Source organism: Oncorhynchus masou, chromosome 11 (genome assembly GCF_036934945.1).
Source record: "Oncorhynchus masou masou isolate Uvic2021 chromosome 11, UVic_Omas_1.1, whole genome shotgun sequence".
Classification (NCBI taxonomy): Eukaryota; Metazoa; Chordata; class Actinopteri; order Salmoniformes; family Salmonidae; genus Oncorhynchus; species Oncorhynchus masou.
This window is the reverse complement of record NC_088222.1, coordinates 46417387-46439471: the sequence shown is the minus strand read 5'-3', so window position 1 is coordinate 46439471 and position 22085 is coordinate 46417387. Positions and strand designations below refer to the sequence as shown.

Below are 22085 nucleotides of genomic sequence, written 5' to 3'. Positions count from 1 at the left end.
GAGAGACGAAGGTCAAAAGCCATGCGTCCTCCGAAACACAACCCAACCAAGCCACACTGCTTCTTAACACAGCGCCTTCCAACCCGGAAGCCAGCCGCACCAATGTGTCGGAGGAAACACTGTGCGCCTGGCGACCTTGGTTATCGTGCACTGTGCCCGGCCTGCCACAGGAGTCGCTGGTGCGCAATGAGACAAGGATATCCCTACCGGCCAAACCCTCCTTAACCATGACGACGCTAGGCCAATTGTGCGTCGCCCCATGGACCTCCTGGTCGCGGCCGGCTGCGACAGAGCCTGGGTCCGAACCCAGAGTCTCTGGTGGCACAGCTAGCGCTGCGATGCAGTGCCCTAGACCCTTTTTAAAATTCAAATTAGTAACACCCTCCTGGTGCGTTGTTGTGTTGAACTCATCTCTAAGCGACATACAAGTAACTGAGTTATATTACTTGAATGGTTATGTGTTAATCAAACAGATTAACAGAACGTAGTATTTATTAATACAATCTAATTGCATTTTATTCAATCTGTTATTTATTAAGTAATTTTTGTCTCTTCCTCATACCTCGTGTTGTCTACCCCTACCAAAAATAAACACAATACTATATGAAACATCTGTATTGGAAAGCGAAAGAAGCAGGCAACATGAAGTCCAAGTTCATCTACTTCATTCACATGGCAGAATACAATAGAACTCTGAATTGCGTGAATAAAACAAAATATTTTAAACAAAACACCCACATGCATTATACATGTATAGGGAACTGATTTTGTAGCCTAAGTTTAGGTCAAGCATATGTCTGTGCTATCTCTGTGCACACACAGGAAGACAGTGTCAGGGGGAAATGATTGCATGGTGTGAGAAGGATGTAATATTTATTATGTCTGTGACAGATGTCGAATGATCTGATCAGTAGCTAAGTGAAGAAGTTGTTTTTTGACTGTAGAACAGGAACACCTTGGTTTACAGCAAGATGATATAGTATTTGTTTGTTTTGGAGAGCGGGAAGGAGAGAGAAAGAGGAAGTAGAGTAGAGAGCGAAAGAGAGGGAATGAGAGGGTGTGTTTGAGAGGTAAGGGTGACAGGAAGAAACTTGACTGTGAGGAGAGTCAGAGAGGGAGAAAGAAAGAGAGCGTGAGAGAGAGAAGAGGAAGTCTAACACAGCTACTGAAACATGTCAGCTGTTGGGTAAGTGAGACTGAAGAAGAAAAATAGAGAAAAGGTGTGAGAGACAGAGAGAGAGAGAGAGAGAGAGAGAGAGAGAGAGAGGCAGGGTCAGGGTCAGGGTCAGTGTGTATGCATGCCAGTGGGATGGAGAGACCCTCCTGTCTCTCACGGAGCAGCAAGATGAACAGCTACATCACCAATGCCCTCTCTGACTTCTTCTTCAAGTATGAGACCCCCCGCCAGGTGCTGGTGCGGAACAGGAGAGTGGGGGTCGTGTGCCGATTGATTCAGCTGGGGGTCCTGGCATACATCATCGGGTAAGACTCTTTTAAAGGATTCTGTTATTTACCGGGACTCTACAGGCATGCAAACTTGGAGTGGAGCGTGGTGAGCATGTGAGTTAGTGTGAGCTTGTCTGTTGCAAGCTTCATCAGTCATTTCTCGACTGCAAAATGCATGACCCAGCTTTCATTATTTACATTCAATGGCTTGTTTGTTGAAATGTCAAAATGTGTGTAGTGGAGATAGATCTTTACAATGTAAAACACCGCAAAGTAAAATGCTCCAGATATCACGAGATATCTGACCAAATTAGAAAGTGATATTTAAAGATGCTGTCTGGGATCTTGAGCACTGACAAATTCGTAACATATAGTACAAATCGCAAAGCAAAAATGTATACATAACATATACAATATGGATGATATAGCACACAATTGTGCACAATTTTCGGGGACAGTTTTTGCTTGTGAGCGCTACTTTCAAAACTACTGGCTGAAATTATACAAAACCTTTAGAGCACCACTATATTTAAGGGTGAGGACTTCATAAAGCAAATATAACTATTTTTTGGCATACAGGAGGGATGTATGTATGGAATTTTCTTGTGGATGGATCTAGTGACATCTGGGCTAATTCAGGTTTGATATTTAGGATGATGAGTCTAATGAGTTTAATGACCAGGGTTGGTGGAGTAACGGATTACATGTCCATTACATGTCAATTACAATTTTTAAAAAATTCAAATCTGTTACATTACTAGCAAAAAATTGTAATCAGATTACTTCTAGCATTACTTTAAATTTCAGAAAGCATGTTTGCAAAAAAATTTATTGACACCTTTCTGTTTTCTCACTGACATTCAAATCAGCATTGAAAAAAGGCACGTTTAAGTTTGTTCTGCCTGAGCAAGTCTGACCACAAGTCAGAGACCACTACGATGACACACCAAATGAGTTTGATGGATTACAGAAAAAGAGCAGGAATAGGTTTTCGTAGGCTACAGTCCAAGCTATGTCTTCCAATGTTGCGACTGCTATCAGCCTCCAAAGATGATCCAACTTGGATAAACGTTTGGAGGTAAGGGAGTGGCTGAAATTGACACAATTGTTACCCGGAGGAAAATGGGGGAGGGTTATGTTTTTTTTCAATTTCAGTCTGGGGGAGGGTTTAGTATTTTTTAATTTAGCCCAGGGAGAGTCATGTAATTTGTAATCGATTAACAAACCTAACACAATTGTAAATATAAGCGCTGGCGGTGGCAATATAGGTTCAGGGCTGTGTCAGAAATATTTTTGCAATCTTCACATTCAAAAATGATCTTTACAAGTGCTTGTTGGTGGTGGTGTGAAAGGGCTGGTTTTTAATGACTAAACCAGTTGTGGGTGTGTCGAGGCTTAGCCCCTCACTGGCCAATATGTGGTTGCTTCACTTTGTGTATTTATGATATTTTATGTATGTATTGCCATGGATACAACTCCAATTCAAATGTTAGTCCCGTTATAGTTTGTTCAACAGCTTACAGAAATGAAATAACAAAATGTAGACCCATCCTATCTTTGCAAAATATGTTAACTTGAAACTGTTTGCAGTCAACATTGTTCTTAGTAATTGCTTGGCTTCAATGTAGAAATGTATAGCCTACATAGCATTCTCACTGATATAGGCGCTCGCCCTACTGTATATTGAATTATGGCTGAGCATGGACATGACAAACGGTGTCAATAAGCAAGATAAAATGAATTATTGATAAGGCCTAAAAACAGAGCAAATAATTCTCAAATGAAACAACAACTTGTTTTAAATCGGCTATGTCTAAATAGACTTACTGACACCATCATTGATCTCTATGGGCATATAATAGGGTATTAAAACAAGGCAGACGAAGCACATCCAAACTTTTCACAAATATCCAATATAAAGAGAAAGGGAGAATATCCACTCACCGTTATACTTTTCCCTTCGGAAAAAAATCATACCCCTTGACTTTTTCCACATTTTGTCACGTTACAGTCTTATTCTAAAATTGATTTTTAAAATGTATTCTCAGCAATCTACACACAATACTCCATAATGACAAAGTGAAAACTTATTTACATAAGTATTCAGACCCTTTGTTTGAGACTCGAAATTGAGCTCTGGTGCATCCTGATTGGAGTCCACCTGTGGTAAATTCAATTGATTGGACATGATTTGGAAAGGCAAACACCTGTCTATATAAGGTCCCACATTTGACAGCGCATGTCAGAGCAAAATCGAAGCAATGAGGACGAAGGAATTGTCCGTAGAGCTCCGAGACAAGATTGTGTCGAGGCACAGATCTGGGTAAGCGTACCAAAACATTTTTCGGCAGCAGAGACTGGGAGACTAGTCAGGAATGAGACAAAGATTAACAGAGCAAAGTACAGAGAGATCCTTGATGAAAAACTGCTCCAGAGTGCTCAGGACCTCATACTGAGACAAAGGTTCACCTTCCAACAGGACAACAACCCTAAGCACACAGCCAAGACAATGCAGGGTGCTTCGGGACAAGTCTCTGAATGTCCTTGAGTGGCCCAGCCAGAGCCCGAATTTGAACCGGATCAAACATTTCTGGAAAAACCTGAAAATAACTGTGCAGCAACGCTCCCCATCCAACTGGACAGAGCTTGAGAGGATCTGCAGAGAGGAATGGGAGGAACTCCCCAAATTACATGTGTGCCAAACTTGTAGCATCATACCCAAGAAAACTTGAGCCTGTAATCGCTGCCAAAGGGGCTTTAACAAAGTACTGAGTAAAGGGTCTGAATACTTAACTAAATGTGATATTTCAGTATTTTATTTTATTGTGTGTAGATTGATGAGGGAAAAAAACAATTTAATCCATTTTAGAATAAGGCTGTAACCTAACAAGATGTGGAAAAAGTCCTAAAGTCCTAATGCACTGTACATAGACGTTCTTACCATAAAACCAGGACATTGTGAATCACTCGAATTTTGGTTTTAATCAAATATTATTATTTTTTAAAACAAGCCATCTGTTCATTTTTTTCAACAACAACAATACATTTATGTAAAATGTAATTATATCATAAAATCACTAGGATATAATAGGCTCGACACGTTAGTGTTGAACCAGCCTTCATTAAATTAGGCCTACGGTAAGGGTAGCCTATGGAGGGATTTTGGTTTTAAAATGGCAATGGCAAACAAGCAATTATTACAGGAAAATAACTTCTAAATACAATGCTAACCGGTATTCACCACGGTTCTCATGTAATTTCCTGATGGGCATGGACACATGTAGCCTACATCAATAGAGGGGGTTTTACACACCTCCAAAGCTTGGCTAAAAGAATGCAAGCATGCCTACAATAGATAGACAAAAAGGAAAAGTCATTATTGCGTTGTTCATTATTTCCAAGGGATTCGAACTTTCTAACAACTAGGCTACCCTGCCTTACAGTGAAATGTTTACTTACAGGCTCTAACCAATGGTGCCCAAAATATATATATGTGTGTGTGTGTGTGTGTGTGTGTGTGTGTGTGTGTGTGTGTGTGTGTGTGTGTGTGTGTGTGTGTGTGTGTGTGTGTGTGTGTGTGTGTGTGTGTGTGTGTGTGTGTAGGAGCACTGAGCACGAAACTCAGAAGGTTCTAAAGAAAACAACAGCAGAAAGACATTTGAAAAAAGAGTAGCAAGAGTAGCTATATACAGACACCTGTTAGTCAGGCTTATTGAGGTAGTATGTACATGTAGGTATCGTTAAAGTGACTGTGCATATATGATGAACAGAGAGGGGCAGAAGCGTAAAAAGAGGGGTTGGCGGGTGGTGGGACACAATGCAGATAGCCCAGTTAGCCAATGTGCGGGAGCACTGGTTGGTCGGGCCAATTTAGGTAGTATGTACATGAATGTATAGTTAAAGTGACTAAGCATATAAGATAAACAGAGAGTAGCAGCAGCGTAAAAGAGTGTTTAAGGGGGGGGGGGGGGACACACAATGTAAATAGTCCAGGGAACCATTGGTTACCTGTTCAGGAGCCTTATGGCTTTGGGGTAAAAACTGTTGAGAAGTCCTAGACTTGGCATTCCGGTAGCGCTTACCATGTGGTAGTAGAGAGAACAGTCTATGACTGGGGTGGCTGGGGTCTTTGACAATTTTTAGGGCCTTCCTCTGACACCGCCTGTAGAAGTCCTGGATGGCAGGCCTCTGTATAGAGGTCCTGGATGGCAGGCAGCTTTGCCCCAGTGATATACTTGGCTGTACGCACTACCCTCTGAAGTGCCTTGCGGTCAGAGGCCAAGCAACTGCCGTACCAGGCAGTGATGCAACCGGTCAGGATGCTCTCGATGTTGCAGCTGTAGAACCTTTTGAGGATCTCAGGACCCATATACCAAATCTTTTTAGTTTCTTGAGTGGGAATAGGCTTTGTCGTGCCCTCTTCACAACTGTCTTTGTGTGTTTGGACCATTCTAGTTTGGACCATTCTAGTTTGTTGATGTGGACACCAAGGAACAGCATTCTCACATAAGTGTTGCTTTTGTCCAGGTGGGAAAGGGCAGTGTGGAGTGAAAGAGAGATTGCATCATCTGTGAATCTGTTTGGGCGGTATGCAAATTGGAGTGGGTCTAGGGTTTCTGGGTTAATGGTATTGATAGGCTTTGTCGTGCCCTCTTCACGCCTGTCTTGGTGTGTTGTACCATTCTAGTTTGTTGTTGATGTGGATACCAAGGAATTTGAAGCTCTCAACCTGCTCCACTACAGCCCCGTCGACGAGAATGGGACGTGCTCGGTGCTCCTTTTCCTGTAGTCCACAATCATCTCCTTATTCTTGGTTACATTGAGGGATAGGATGTTATTCTGGCACCACCTGGCCAGGTCTCTCTATAGGTTGTCTCTTCATTAATGATGGTTTTGGAGTCGTGCCTGGCCATGCAGTCGTGGGTGAACAGGGAGTACAGGAGGGGACTGAGCACGCACCCCTGGGGAGCTCCAGTGTTGAGGATCAGCGTGGCAGATGTGTTGCTACCTACCCTCACCAACTGGGGGTGGCCTGTCAGGAAGTCCAGGATCCAGTTGCAGAGGTAGGTGTTTAGTCCCAGGATCCTTAGCTTGGTGATGAGCTTTGAGGGTATTATGGTGTTGAACGCTGAGCTGTAGTCAATGAACAGCATTCTCACATTGGTGTCCCCTTTGTCCAGGTGGGAAAGGGATAGAGATTGCATCATCTGTGGATCTGTTTGGGTGGTATGCAAATTGGAGTGGGTCTAGGGTTTCTGGGATAATGGTGTTGATGTGAGCCATTACAAGCCTTTCTAAGCACTTCATTGCTAAGGACGTGAGTGCTACAGGTCTTTAGTCATTTAGGCAGGTTGCCTTTGTGTTCTTGGGCACAGGGACTATGGTGGTCTGCTTGAAGTATGTTGGTATTACAGACTCAATCAGGGACATGTTGAAAATGTCAGTGAAGACTCCTGCCAGTTGGTCAGCACATGCCCGGAGCACACGTCCTGGTAATTCGCCTGGCCCGCAGCCTTGTGTATGTTGACCTGTTTAAAGGTCTTACTCACGTCAGCTACGGAGAGCGTGATCACACAGTCGTCTGGAACAGCTGATGCTCTCATGCATGCATCAGTGTTGCTTGCCTCGAAGCGAGCATAGAAGTGATTTAGCTCGTCTGGTATGCTCGTGTCACTGGGCAGCTCGCTGCTGTGCTTCTCTTTGCAGTCTGTAATAGTTTGCAAGCCCTGCCACATCCGACGAGCGTCTGAGCCGGTGTAGTATGATTCAATCTTAGCCCTTTATTCACGCATTGCCTGTTTGATGGTTCGTCACAGGGCATAGCGGGATTTCTTGTAAGCGTTCGGGTCCAGCACTTTGAAAGAGGCAGCTCTACCCTTTAGCTCAGTGCGAATGTTGCCTGTAATCCATGGCTTCTGGTTGGGGTATGTACGTACAGTCACTGTGGGGACGACGTCCTCAATGCACTTATTGATAAAGCCAGTGACTGATGTGGTGTATTCGTCAATGTCATCAGAAGAATCCCAGAACTTGTTCCAGTCTGTGATAGCAAAGCAGTCCTGTAGTTTAGCATCTGCTTCATCTGACCATTTTTTTATAGACCGAGTCACTGGTGCTTCCGAGGATAGAGCTGTGGTCGGATTTACCAGGGCGAGGGAGAGCTTTGTATGTGTCTCTGTGTGGAGTACAGGTGATCTATAATTTGTTTTCTTCTGGTTGCACATTTAACATGTTGATAGAGATTTGGTAGAACTGATTTAAGTTTCCCTGCATTAAAGTCACCGACCACTAGGAGCGCCGCCTCTGGGTGAGTGGTTTCCTGTTTGCTTATTTCCGTATACAGCTGACTGAGTACGGTCTTAGTGCCAGCATCTGTCTGTGGTGGTAATTAACAGCCACGAATAGTATAGCCGAGAACTCTCTAGGCAAGTAGTGTGGCCTGCGGTTTATCACAATATACTCAACTTCAGGCGAGCAAAATTTAGAGACTTCCTTAGATTTCGTGCACCAGCTGTTGTTTACAAATATGCACAGATCGCCCCTCCCTCGTCTGTGTGCTGTTCTATCCTGCCGGTGCAGCGTGTATCCCGCTAGCTGAATAACCATGTCGTCATTCAGCCACGATTCCACGAAGCATAGGATATTACAGTTTTTTATGTCCCGTTGGTAGGATATTCGTGATCTTACCTCGTCTAGTTTATTGTCCAATGATTGCACGTTGGCGAGTAATATTGATGGTAACGGCAGCTTTCCTAGTTGTCTTCTGCGGGTCCGGACGAGGCATCCGGCTCTTCGTCCTCTGCGTCGCTTCCTTTTGGGAATAATTGGGATGTCTGCCCTGTGGGTTGTTATTGTGTGAGTCCTGCTTGCTGCTGTTGTTGTTGTTGAAGAAATCTTCGTCTAATCCGAGGTGAGTGATCGCTGTCCTGATATCCAGAAGCTCTTTTCTGCCGTAAAATACGGTTGCAGAAACATTATGTACAAAATCATTTACAAATATTGCGAAAAAAAACACATAATAGCACAATTGGTTAGGAGACTGTAAAACGGAGGCCATCTCCTCCGGCGCCATCTATGATTGTGGATAAAGAGTTACCTGACTAATAGAACACAGATGGTGTTCTTTAATGGAAGCCTCTCCAACATAATCCAGGTAGAATCAGGAATTCCCCATGGCAGCTGTCTAGGCCTCTTACTTTTTAAAATATTTACTAATGACATGACACGCTTTGAGTAAAGCCATTGTGTCTATGTATGCAAATGACTCAACACTATACAAGTCAGCTACTACAGCGACTGAAATGACTGCAACACTTAACAAAGAGCTGCAGTTAGTTTCAGAATGGGTGGAAAGGAATAAGTTATTCGTAAATATAAAAAAACTAAAGCATTGTATTTGGGACAAATTATTCAATAAACCCTAAACCTTAACTAAAACTTCTAAAAAAATAATGTGGAAACTGAGCAATTTGAGGTGACTAAACTGCATGGAGTCACCCTGGATTGTAAACTGTCGTGGTCAAAACATATTGCTACAGTAGATCAGATGGGGAGAAGTCTATCCATAATAAAGTGCTGCTCCATCTTCTTAACAACACTATCAACAAGGCAGGTCCTACAGGCTCCAGTTTTGTCGCACCTGGACTACTTTTCAATCGTGTGGTCAGGTGGCACAAAGAGGGACTTAGGAAAATTGCAATTTGCTCAGAACAGGGCAGCACGGCTGGCCCTTGGATGTACACAGAGAGCAAACATGATTAATATGCATGTCAAACTCTCCTGGCTCAAAGTGGAGGAGAGATTGACTTCATCACTACTTGTGAGAGGTATTGACATGTTGAAATCACCGAGCTGTCTGTATAAACAACTAGCACACAGCTCAGACACCCATGTATACCCCACAATACATGCCACCAGAGGTATCTTCACAGTTCCCAAGTCCAGAACAGACTATAGGAGGTCGCACAGTACTACATAGAGCCATGACTTCATGGAACTCTATTCCACATCAGGTAACTGATGCAAGCAGTAGAATCAGATTTTTTAAAAACTGATAAAAATACACCTTATTGAACAGCGGGGACTGTGACGCTACACAAACATAGGCACAGACACATGCATATACACACATCATAACATACGCACTGTTTTTAATTAACATTTTTTTATTTCACCTTTATTTATATCCTCTTGAACCTAGGGGGCACTATTTATATTTTTGGAAAAATAACGTTCCCAAAGTAAACCGCCTATTTCTCAGGACCAGATGCTAGAATATGCATATAATTGACAGCTTAAGATAGAAAACACTCTAAAGTTTCCAAAACTGTCAAAATATTGTCTGTGAGTATAGCAGAACTGATATTCCATAGCGAAAGCCTAAGAGAAATCCAATCAGGAAGTGACTCATGTTTTGAAACCGTTGTGTTCCTATGCACCCCTATTGGCCACTGAAAGGAATATCAACCAGATTCCCTTTTCTACGTATTCCCTAAGGTGTCTACAGCATTGTGACGTAGTTTCACGCCTTTATGTTGAAGAATGAGCGTAAACGACTACATTGCGTAAGTGATTCTTGCGTAAAAGACAGAGGTAGTCATTTTTCCTCTCGCTCCTACTGAAAATCCAATTGTCCCGGTTGATATATTATTGAATAGATATTTGAAAAACACCTTGAGGATTGATTATAAAAAACGTTTGCCATGTTTCTGTCGATATTATGGATATAATTAGATTTTTTGTCATGACCGCTATTTCCGGTGGATTTCTAAACATAATGTGACAAACAAACGGAGGAATTTTGGGTATAAAAATCATCTTTATGGAACAAAAGGAACATTTGCTGTCTAACTGGGAGTCTCGTCAGGGAAAACATCCAAAGATCATCAAAGGCAAGCGGTTATAATTTGATTGTTTTTCTGATTTTCATGACCAAGCTTCCTGCTGCTAGCTGGACATAATGCTATGCTAGGCTATCGATAAACTTGTCTTGCTTTGGCTGCATAATAAGCATCATTTCAAAATCTGAGATGACAAGGTGGTTAACAAAAGGCTAAGCTGTGTTTCACTATATTTCACTTGTGATTTCATGAATATAGATATTTTCTAGTAATATTTTTTGACCGTTGCGCTATGCTAATTAGTGTAGTTGATGACAATTCTCCCGGATCTAGCCAATTGCGACCTGGCCAAGATAAAGCAAAGCAGTGTGACAAAAAAACAACAGTGTTACACATAAACAAATGTACATTCAATAACACAATAGAAAAATCTATGTACAGTGTGTGCAACTATACACGCAATACACATGAATTATGTTTTGTAGATATGTGGTAATGGAGTAACGGCCTGAGGGCACACACTTAGTGTGTTGTGAAATCAGATATGAATGTATTGTAATGTTTTAAAATTGTGTAACTGCCTTAATTTTGCCGGACCTCAGGAAGCAGCTAATGGGGATCCATAATAAAGACAATTACAAATACCTACCGTCAACCAATCATGTCAGTGTGGAGCTATACAGAACCCCCCACATTGTACATTTTTTTTGGAGGAGCACAGCAATGTGGTATGGAGCTCAATTTGGCCTCTGCATGCCTCGGAGGCTCTGCAACTACGTCATACCGTCCATATGGTGCCTCCAACCATATTTTCGGATCAAGCATAAAAGCCTATTTATTTTTTAACTCAAAGCAATGAGACCAATCAGTCGTCTATGACAGCAAAATCATAAACAATAGAGTAGACTAATTAGTCTTTAGTTTTGGGGTTATGCTTAGGTATAGCAATTTGGCTAATCTGTATTTCCAAATTTCAAAGTCCTGTTTTTGAAGATTAAGGGTATTAAATTGGAATGACTTAAAATATGGTAGAGTTTTTAGCCTAATCATATTTGAATCTTCAGTTGAATGCAATAGGTTAGAAATAGCCTACATAACCAACCAATAAAGTAAAATGCAACATCCATTTATGGCCAGCTATGTAAACTCTAACATTAATTTATCCTGCAATAGATGTTCAAATGGTAATACAAATGTTTGTTTTCTGCTAATGCCTCTTATCTAGGTTGACGTTTATTGGGACGAGTCTTGTTCTTTAGGCAGAACTGAGTGATTTTCAGCTGCAAATCCCAAATTTGCTGAATTGTAAAAAAATGATTTATTGGGTTGCTTTTTGGTCTTAATTTAAGGTTAGGGTTAGCAGTGTGGTTAAAGTTAGGGCTATTTAAGGTTAGGATTAGGCATAAGGGCTAGCTATGTGGTACGGTTAGGGTTAAGGTTAGGTTTAAAATCAGATTTTATGACTTTGTGGCTGTTCCAACTACTAACCTGCGCCTCTTAAGGGAAAAGTAATCTAAAATAACTGAAAGTAATCAAGTAATCAGATTGTGTTACTGAGTTTGGGTAATAATCCAACAGAACGTTACTGATTAACATTTTGGACTGGTAACTAGTAACTGTAATGGATTACATTTAGAAAGTAATCTAGTGTACCCAACCTAATGACTTGCTTTTTTAAAAATCAAATCAAATCAAATCACATTTTATTTGTCACATACACATGGTTAGCAGATGTTAATGCGAGTGTAGCGAAATGCTTGTGCTTCTAGTTCCGACAATGCAGTAATAACCAACAAGTAATCTAACTAACAATTCCTAAACTACTGTCTTATACACAGTGTAAGGGGATAAAGAATATGTACATAAGGATATATGAATGAGTGATGGTACAGAGCAGCATAGGCAAGATACAGTAGATGGTATCGAGTACAGTATATATATATGAGATGAGTATGTAAACAAAGTGGCATAGTTAAAGTGGCTAGTGATACATGTATTACATAAGGATGCAGTCGATGATATAGAGTACAGTATATACGTATGCATATGAGATGAATAATGTAGGGTAAGTAACATTATATAAGGTAGCATTGTTTAAAGTGGCTAGTGATATATTTACATCATTTCCCATCAATTCCCATTATTAAAGTGGCTGGAGTTGAGTCAGTGTCAGTGTGTTGGCAGCAGCCACTCAATGTTAGTGGTGGCTGTTTAACAGTCTGATGGCCTTGAGATAGAAGCTGTTTTTCAGTCTCTCGGTCCCAGCTTTGATGCACCTGTACTGACCTCGCCTTCTGGATGATAGCGGGGTGAACAGGCAGTGGCTCGGGTGGTTGATGTCCTTGATGATCTTTATGGCTTTCCTGTAACATCGGGTGGTGTAGGTGTCCTGGAGGGCAGGTAGTTTGCCCCCGGTGATGCGTTGTGCAGACCTCACTACCCTCTGGAGAGCCTTACGGTTGAGGGCGGAGCAGTTGTCTTACCAGGCGGTGATACAGCCCGCCAGGATGCTCTCGATTGTGCATCTGTAGAAGTTTGTGAGTGCTTTTGGTGACAAGCCGGATTTCTTCAGCCTCCTGAGGTTGAAGAGGCGCTGCTGCGCCTTCTTCACGATGCTGTCTGTGTGAGTGGACCAATTCAGTTTGTCTGTGATGTGTATGCCGAGGAACTTAAAACTTGCTACTCTCTCCACTACTGTTCCATCGATGTGGATAGGGGGGTGTTCCCTCTGCTGTTTCCTGAAGTCCACAATCATCTCCTTAGTTTTGTTGACGTTGAGTGTGAGGTTATTTTCCTGACACCACACTCCGAGGGCCCTCACCTCCTCCCTGTAGGCCGTCTCGTCGTTGTTGGTAATCAAGCCTACCACTATTGTGTTGTCTGCAAACTTGATGATTGAGTTGGAGGCGTGCGTGGCCACGCAGTCGTGGGTGAACAGGGAGTACAGGAGAGGGCTCAGAACGCACCCTTGTGGGGCCCCAGTGTTGAGGATCAGCGGGGTGGAGATGTTGTTACCTACCCTCACCGTCAGGAAGTCCAGTACCCAGTTGCACAGGGCGGGGTCGAGACCCAGGGTCTCGAGCTTGATGACGAGCTTGGAGGGTACAATGGTGTTGAATGCCGAGCTGTAGTCGATGAACAGCATTCTCACATAGGCATTCCTCTTGTCCAGATGAGTTAGGGCAGTGTGCAGTGTGGTTGAGATTGCATCGTCTGTGGACCTATTTGGGCGGTAAGCAAATTGGAGTGGGTCTAGGGTGTCAGGTAGGGTGGAGGTGATATGGTCCTTGACTAGTCTCTCAAAGCACCTCTTGATGACAGAAGTGAGTGCTACATGGCGGTAGTCGTTTAGCTCAGTTACCTTAGCTTTCTTGGGAACAGGAACAATGGTGGCCCTCTTGAAGCATGTGGGAACAGCAGACTGGTATAGGGATTGATTGAATATGTCCGTAAACACACCAGCCAGCTGGAGGTGGATCAGCTTTAATATTGAGGATAGATTGTTGCTTCCATCAATGTAACTGTCTGCATCATTTACAAACCCCATTTATTTTTTGGGGAAATATATCTATATATATATATACATACATCCACATTAATACAGTGGGCTCCAAAATTACTGGCACCCCTGACTGGCAATGCACAAATAAAACATAAAAAAATATATAAATAATATAATTACAGAGAAACTCAAAATACCAACATGTGAGAAATGACTGTACTTTATTAATGCTTCAATGGAAGCCACCAAAATCATACAATTATTTAATGCAAAATACATTTTACCAAAATCAAGGTTTCTTAATTTTTGGCATTCCTCATTTAGTACTTAGTGAAACCACCTCTGGAGTCCTTTCCTGTAATGTTTGACAAGGAACACATTTGGAGGGATTTTGGACCATTCCTCTAAGCAGATCCTTTCAAGATCCTTCACATTCTTAGGTTTGTGTTTTTCAACTGCCCTCTTCAATTAAGCTCACAAGTTTTTGATTGGATTGAGGTCCGGCGAGAGAGATAGCCATGGTAGAACATTGATTTTGTTGTCACAGAACCATTTCTGTGTGGATCTTGAGGTATGTTTTGGGTCATTGTCATGTTGGAAAGTCCACCTACGGCCAAGTCCCAGCCTTCTGGCAGAGTGAACCAGATTGTCAGCCAAAATTGCCTGATACTTGGTGGAATTCATTATGTCATCAATCTTAACCAGTGCCCCCGGACCTCTGGAATTAAAACAGCCCCAAAACATCACTGACCCACCAAGGACTGCAATTCTTTCACAGTGATTCTTGGGGATTTTGTTTCTTCTCTCACCATCCTCCTCCCTATCCTGGGGTTTTCAACTGTTCCATATCTTTTGAATTTTTTATAATTGCCCTGACAGTGCTCAATGGTATATTCAATCGTTTGTGGATCTTCTTGTAGCCATTACCAGATTTATAAAGGTCTATGAATATCTGTCCTTTTGAACTGCCAGTTCTTTTGTTTTCTTCGTGATGTTGGATGACAAAGGGATATTGCATGCGTGTTACCTCATTTTTATACCCTAGTGAAACAGGAAGTGATGTAATGGCTCAATAGAGTTCCTTAAGACTTAGATCAACTTAAATAAATGGAATTTAATTCCTGGTTTAATCTTGGTAGATGTTATTTACAATAATATTTAAGGGTGCCATTAATTGTGAAACCTTGATTTGGAGGACATACATTTTTTATTAAATGGGTTCCATTGTACCATTAATAAATAACAATATTTCTCACATGTTGGTATATTGAGTTTACGTCTATAATTATATTGTTTATATTTTTTAAAGTAATGTTTGTGCATTGCCAGTCAGAAGTGCCAGTAATTTTGGAGCCCACTCTGTACACATATAAACATTCATACATATACACATATATATACATACATAAAAATACATATGCACATACACTTCTTTTTGAATATACCTTCCTTTATTATTCCCCACAAACCCTACCAGCCTTCTCCTAATTGGAGTAAACTAATAAACAATAACACTAACAATTGAAGTCAGAAGTTTACATACACCTTAGCCTAATACATTTAAACTCAGTTTTTCACAATTCCTGGCGTTTAATTCAAGTAAAAGATTCCAGGTTTTAGGTCAGTTAGGATCACCACTTTATTTTACGAATGTGAAATGTCAGAATATAAGTAGAGATAATGATTTATTCAGCTTTTCTTTCTTTCATCACATTCCCAGTGGGTCAGAAGTTTACATACACTCAATTAGTATTGGGTAGCATTGCCTTTAAATAGTTTAACTTGGGTCAAACATTTTGGGTAGCCTTCCACAAGCTTCCACAATAATTTGGGTGAATTTTGGCCCAATCCTCCTGACAGAGCTGGTGTAACTGAGTCAGGTTTGTAGGCCTCCTTGCTCGCACACGCTTTTTCAGTTCTGCCCACAAATTTTCTATGGGATTGAGGTCAGGCCTTTGTGATGGCCATTCCAATACCTTGACTTTGTTGTCCTTAAGCCATTTTGGAAGTATGTTTGGGGTCATTGTCCATTTGGAAGACCCATTTGCGACCAAGCTTTAACTTCCTGACTGACGTCTTGAGATGTTGCTTCAATATATCCACATCATTTTCTTACCTCATTATGCCATCTATTTTGTGAAGTGCACCATTCCCTCCTGCAGCAAAGCACCCCCACAGCATGATGCTGCCACCCCTGTGCTTCACGGTTGGGATGGTGTTCTTCAGCTTGCAAGCATCCCCCTTTTTCCTCCAAACATAACGATGGTCATTATGGCCAAACAGTTCTATTTTTGATTCATCAGACCAGAAGGACATTTCTCCAAAAAGTACGATCTTTGTCCCCATGTAAAGTTGTAGACCGTAGTCTGGCTTTTGTATGACGGTTTTGGAGCAGTGGCATCTTCCTTGCTGAGCGGCCTTTCACGTTATGTCGATATAGGACTCGTTTTACTGTGGATATAGATACTTTTGTACCCGTTTCCTCCAGCATCTTCACAAGGTCCTTTGCTGTTGTTCTGGGATTGATTTGCACTTTTCACACCAAAGTACGTTCATCTCTAGGAGACCGAACACGTCTCCTTCCTGAGCGGTATGATGGCTGTGTGGTCAAATGGTGTTTATACTTGCGTACTATTGTTTGTACAGATGAACATGGTGCCTCTAGGCGTTTGGAAATTGCTCCCAAGGTTAAACCAGACTTGTGGAGATCTACAATGTTTTTTCTGAGCTCTTAGCTGATTTCTTTTGATTTTCCCATGATGTCAAGCAAAGAGGCACTGAGGTTGAAGGTAGGCTTTGAAATACATCCACAGGTACACCTACAATTGACTTGAATGATGTAAATTAGCCTGTCAGAAGCTTCTAATACTATTCACATACTATTCACTTTTTGCATACAGGATGTACATACAGGAACTTTCTTGTGACTGGCTGTTGTGGCAGCTGAATTAATTATCTTGAGGAATAGTGAAGAATGATGGAACAGCTGCTGGCATGTTATATTGTATACTGTGAGCATATAAGGAACAAGGAGCTCGAGATTAGCTGCAGCTGAAGACATCCCTCTTATCACCAGTCTTGGGTAATGCAACATTACTGCATATTGGGAAACTTGTTCACATAGATAGTCACATTGGACCAATCCTCTCCTTAGCTTGCAGACTTGCTACCACATGTAGGTTTGAAAATAGTGTGATGAATCAGTGTTGTGGAAGGAGGATGAATTCTTTGGACTTTCATGTTGTACTTTGTACTTTCTTACTGGAGATGCACCAGAAGACAGACTGTGTTATGTCTCAACAAAACAAAGGATTTGTTTACACTTTGTGTGTGTATAAGCGTGTGTGTGTGTGTGTTTTGTGTGTCTGTATACATCTTCAGGCATCTGGACTTTAGGAGCTACAGGACATGAACAGGCTGAGGCATATGCTCACACAGATAACAATCAAACATGGGTAAACTCACAGCTACACTGCTATTTCTCAGAGATGTTCCTCCTTGAGATAATGCCAGAAAGGCATGTGAAATTTCAACAGTTCATTCTCTGTTGAAAACACATTAGAGAAACTTAAATGCGCTCAGCTTGGCAGATTCAGTCATACCATAATTATAATACCTCATAAATTTGTTCTTTCTTTACATCCTAAAGACATTCCCCTACCGTTGGGCCCTTGAGCAAGGCCCTTAACCCCAGAACTTGCTCTCCATCCAGGGACGCTGCACTGCAGCTTGACCCTGTGCTTGTCCAAACTGTATGTGTTATGTGTGCTGTCTGTGGTTGGGGGGGTGGTGATTAGGAACCTGTCCAGGACTCTCTTAATCAGAGCCCTACTGGCTTTGAGCTGTTGTGAAGGAAGTTGTCAAGGAAGTGGGTTTGTGTTTATATAGGACCTCCCACCCCCACCTACCGTCAACCAATCATGTCAATGTGGAGTTATGCGGAGCTCTCAGCAATGTCACAAGATTTGGGTGTTACACGGCATGGAGCTCAATTTGACCTCTGCATGCCTCCGGAGGCTCTGCAATTGTGTCGCACCATCCATACGGTGCCCCCAGCATTTTCAGATCAAGCATAAATTGGCATCTATCCAGAGCGACATACAGTAGTGAATGCATACATTTTTGTACTGGTCTCCAGTGGGAATCAAACCCACAACCCTGGCGTTGCAAGTGCCATGCTCTTCCAACTGAGCCACACAGGATCAGACGGCTATGGGCCTTAATAGAAGTAGGGCGACTCAAAAGAAATCTGTCTGAAAAACAGTGTGCTCAGCAAGAACCACAAAGCCAATCACACATCAAAAAGATCTGTCGCATGGTCTGTCTGACTTTGTCGGTCTCTCTCTCTCTCTGCCAGGCCTTGGGACACAGAACAGATACAGATCTTTCTTAGATTGTTCTAGTGGAAAATGCTTTTCCTCATTTCACGCTTTGGTTTCTTCTAATGTGTCTGTTCTTACGTTTCTCTCTATGTGGACTTTAATTATCATTCAGAAACAACAACAGCGATAGGATTTGTAGTCATAGCCTGACGGAAACATCCAGTTGAAACGTACCAGGTTCTTTAATTCTTTAAAGTTTAATTACAGCCAAACAATGCTGTGTGTGTGCACGTGTGTGTGTGTGTGCGACACTTGTGACTTTAGCTGTAAGGCAGTGGCAGGGAGTTGTAGATGTGTGTAACATCCTGTCTCTGGGGCTTGATGCCAGAGGGTTATTACTTTATATGTCATTTATATAACATCTGTACTTGTTTTATTTGTCCTTTTATATTATACCAGCGTACGTACGTATAGCCCTATGACATCATCTACTTACCTGTTAATTCTCTTGCTCACAAGCTGGTGTCCATCATTCTGGAGAAGGTAGGTTGAGAAAGACAGACAGATAATGCTACTATACGAACCCAAATAGGTTAATAACCTGGTATATAGTTAAGGTTTATTCACCCGTGTGTGCAGATAAATGTGCATGTAACACTATGTAATAATTTCATTGTCATGCATTCCATACATTCCGTCCCACCTCTTAACATTCTATGCATTCACTCCCTTGGAGTCTGGAAACCCCATGGGCCCTGGTCAAAAGTAGTGCACTATTTAGGGAATAGATTGTCATTCAGTACTCAACCTTTGGAATTTGGTTTGCATCACCCTGCAATGATAACCGTGGGAATAATACTTAATATCACCCAAAGGCACTTTTTAAAGCGGCAATCAGCAGTAGAAACACTAACAAAGCATCCTCCCCGCCTCTGATTCAGTAAAAAGCTGAGGTACGGGGCTGGAGAAATGTAACCACTCTCAAATTCATAGACAGATCTATGGATACAAGGTCTGACCATCCATGATATCAAAATTATAGTTTTAACCATGTTTTGAGGCTATATAGGGTTTGTTTACATTTACATCGTTTACAAACTTTGGCGTAAAACAACATTATATTTTGGGTTCTGATGGGGTACGACAGTTGAACTAGGCCCATGAGGAATTTACAAATTATATTCTTCAATAATCAATGGGCACATATCATTAATTATGGATGTAGCAACTGCTGATTGTCCTTTTAATACTACCTTAATTCAACATCACCTGATGATAGCCAGCTTGCGTTGGGATTACTGTGTTTCTGCCTAATTCTCACTGCTGTGAGAGAGTCCTATACATCAGTCTGTGTGAAGATAGTACTAAAATAATTGTGCAAAAATGACCATAAACATCATTATAATCTGGCAGTGTGATTTGAAACTTTTCTTCAACAATGTGAGTTATAAAGAGGAGACTGTTTATATATGTCTCAGTTTACTAAACCGTCTTTAGTTTAGTAAATCACCTCTGTATGACGCACATTGTTGAAGAAAAGTTTCAAATTAAATCACACTGCAAGATAAGGTTTATGGTATTTTTTGCACACTATGAAGATGTGCAAAATAAGTAATTCTATGCGTTATGCATTTCACAAGTATTTTTGCATCACACATTGAAGTGTAAAAGGCCTCCAGTTTTTTAAATGGACTGGATCTTTATACTTACCACCTGGGTCCTGTTAATAGTGAAATCAGACCTTCTTACCTTCATAGTCTACCATTTTTATAGGAGTAGTTAAAACATGCTAATAAGGTACATAAAAAAGGTTTGATATACCTCTACTGGTATGCCATCAAGCCCTGGGGTTTTTCCAGACTGAAAGGGTTTAATTGCCTCAAGAAGTTCCTCCTCTGTAAATTGGCCTTCACAATAGGTATTTTCTGTACAATTGATAATTTGACATGATAATTATTATTAGGGAAAAAAATCCTTACAATTAAACATCCTTCAGTGGAGATAGAGGAGACTGGAAAAAAAACTTAGCTTACTCTTATAATTTGGTGAATCATGGATGATTCTGTCATTTGTGATGAGTTTCTGTAAATTATTTTTGGTTGCATTTCTACGATGGAGATTCAAGAAACATATTGTGCATTTTTCACTATTTTCCATCCAGTTTGCTTTATTTTTGTAATACATTACACTTGATCGTTCTTAAATAAATCCCTCCAGTTTTTTTTGTTTTTCCTCTATAGTACAGTTTTTTTTATTGCTATCTACCTGTCCTGTTAGTTCCACTATTTCCTTTGTTAGTCTGATCTCTTTTAACCAAAGCTGCTTTTGTTTTAAAGATGAATATGTCAGGATTTGGCCAGGGTTGTTCCGGGTTTTGGTCACTAGATGCCCCCATTGTGCTTTTTGACCTTGTGTTTTTTCCCTTGTTCCCCATTATTATTTGCACCTGTGCCTCGTTTTCCCTGATTGTATTTAAACCCTTAGTTTCCCTCAGTTCTGTGCTCTGTGTTTGTATGTTAGCACCCAGCCCTAGTGTTCTGTGTATTCTTGTCGATTCCGGTGGATGCTCTTGTGGAATTCTGTTTTTGTTTTTGAGTATCTCTTAAGGCTTTTTTGTGCTATTCCTACCACCTTTTGGATTTACCATTTTTGTATTGAAGGACTTCTCCTTTTTACTTTATTAAATACACCGTCTTAAGTACTGCTGTGTCTGCCTCATCTTCTGGGTTCTGCTGACTATTCGTGGCTCAGTTGGTTAAGTGACTGTTTCTCACTCCGGAGACCCAGGTTCGTAACCGGGTCCTGACAGAATATTGAATTAATTGGCCTCTAAAGGTACATTTCAAAGTGTCCCATACAATAAGGGGATCGGATGTGCCTATGTCGTGCAGGAAAATGTCAGTTCTAAAATATTTTGTATTAGTTAAGAGCAAATTGTCCTCCAGTAGGCTTTGATTTCATTTCCAATATCAATACCAAGTGGAAATTCTGTAAGAGTTATGTGGAGGCCAATTAGATGATGGTTCGCATTGTCTCCTATCAACACTTTTATTTTTATTTTTTACTTTTGGTGCCAGTGAAATTCTGTAAGAGTTATGTGGAGGCCAATTAGATGATGGTTCGCATTGTCTCCTATCAACACTTTTATTTTTATTTTTTACTTTTGGTGCCAGTGAGAAGGAAACTAGCTTGATTAATAATAATAATAATAATATAATATAATAATATTGATTAAGCCTCCTCCATGTACAGTATATCTCACTAGGTTCGGGTTTGTTAGCCTCCATGTATCCACCAGGTCTAATGTGCCCATAATATTTGTTATCTCCTTAAGTGCATAAGGGTGATAGTTTGTAGTGTGATTTCCTTTATGGTCCATTGAAGTACTTAAAACCGTGTTATAATCTCCCACCATAATAATAGGATTGTTTGTTGCTTGTGAGCTCAATAGATTGTTAGAAATCTTTTTTTAAATTGTGGATCAACATTATTTGGACCATATAGATGAATTATCCAAATATGTTTATCGTTCAATAGCATATTCAAAAGGATCCACCTTCCTTGCAGATCTGTTTGGACAGTTTGCACATTTGGCTCAAAATTATTATTAATTAATATCATCACCCCTTTTGAATTTCTTTGCCCATGACAGAAGTGCCTTTTTCCACATATCTTAATCTATAAATGTCAGTGGCGGTTATGAGGGAGGACACACTTTTTTCTTCTGAGCATGGCCTTATTTCTATTACAGCATATTGGATGACTGGCATCATGGGGTTGCTCGTCATGAGGAAGAGAGATAAACAAAATAGGGATATCGTGTTGTAGGCCTAATTTGGAATGACTGGATCAGCATTGCAGGGTTACTCACAACCAGGTTGTTATCTTGGAGGCCCTGAAGAGCTGGTTGTTAATGTAGAGCTTGTCCAACACCAGGTGCACTTTCTGGCCCTGTGGTGTTTAAGAATAGGGGAA

At 41.1% G+C, this 22085-nt stretch overlaps 1 protein-coding gene across 4 annotated transcripts in view; it reads left to right on the top strand.

Annotated features, from left to right (window-relative positions):
* Positions 1 to 875: 875 nt before the first annotated feature.
* Positions 876 to 22085, top strand: part of LOC135548745 (P2X purinoceptor 1-like) — a 53911-nt gene continuing 32701 nt past the window's right edge. Inside the window, exons 1-2 of one of the 4 annotated variants that reach the window (XM_064978643.1) lie at positions 877 to 1186; positions 1391 to 1482. Coding sequence is in view for 2 of the 4 variants with exons in the window: in XM_064978641.1 (XP_064834713.1) it covers positions 1295 to 1482 (188 nt within the window). In the remaining 2 variants the exon portion in view is untranslated. Of the gene's footprint in view, positions 1483 to 22085 lie in introns of all 4 variants that reach the window. The other 3 variants (XM_064978641.1, XR_010456878.1, XM_064978642.1) reach the window with 3 other exon arrangements.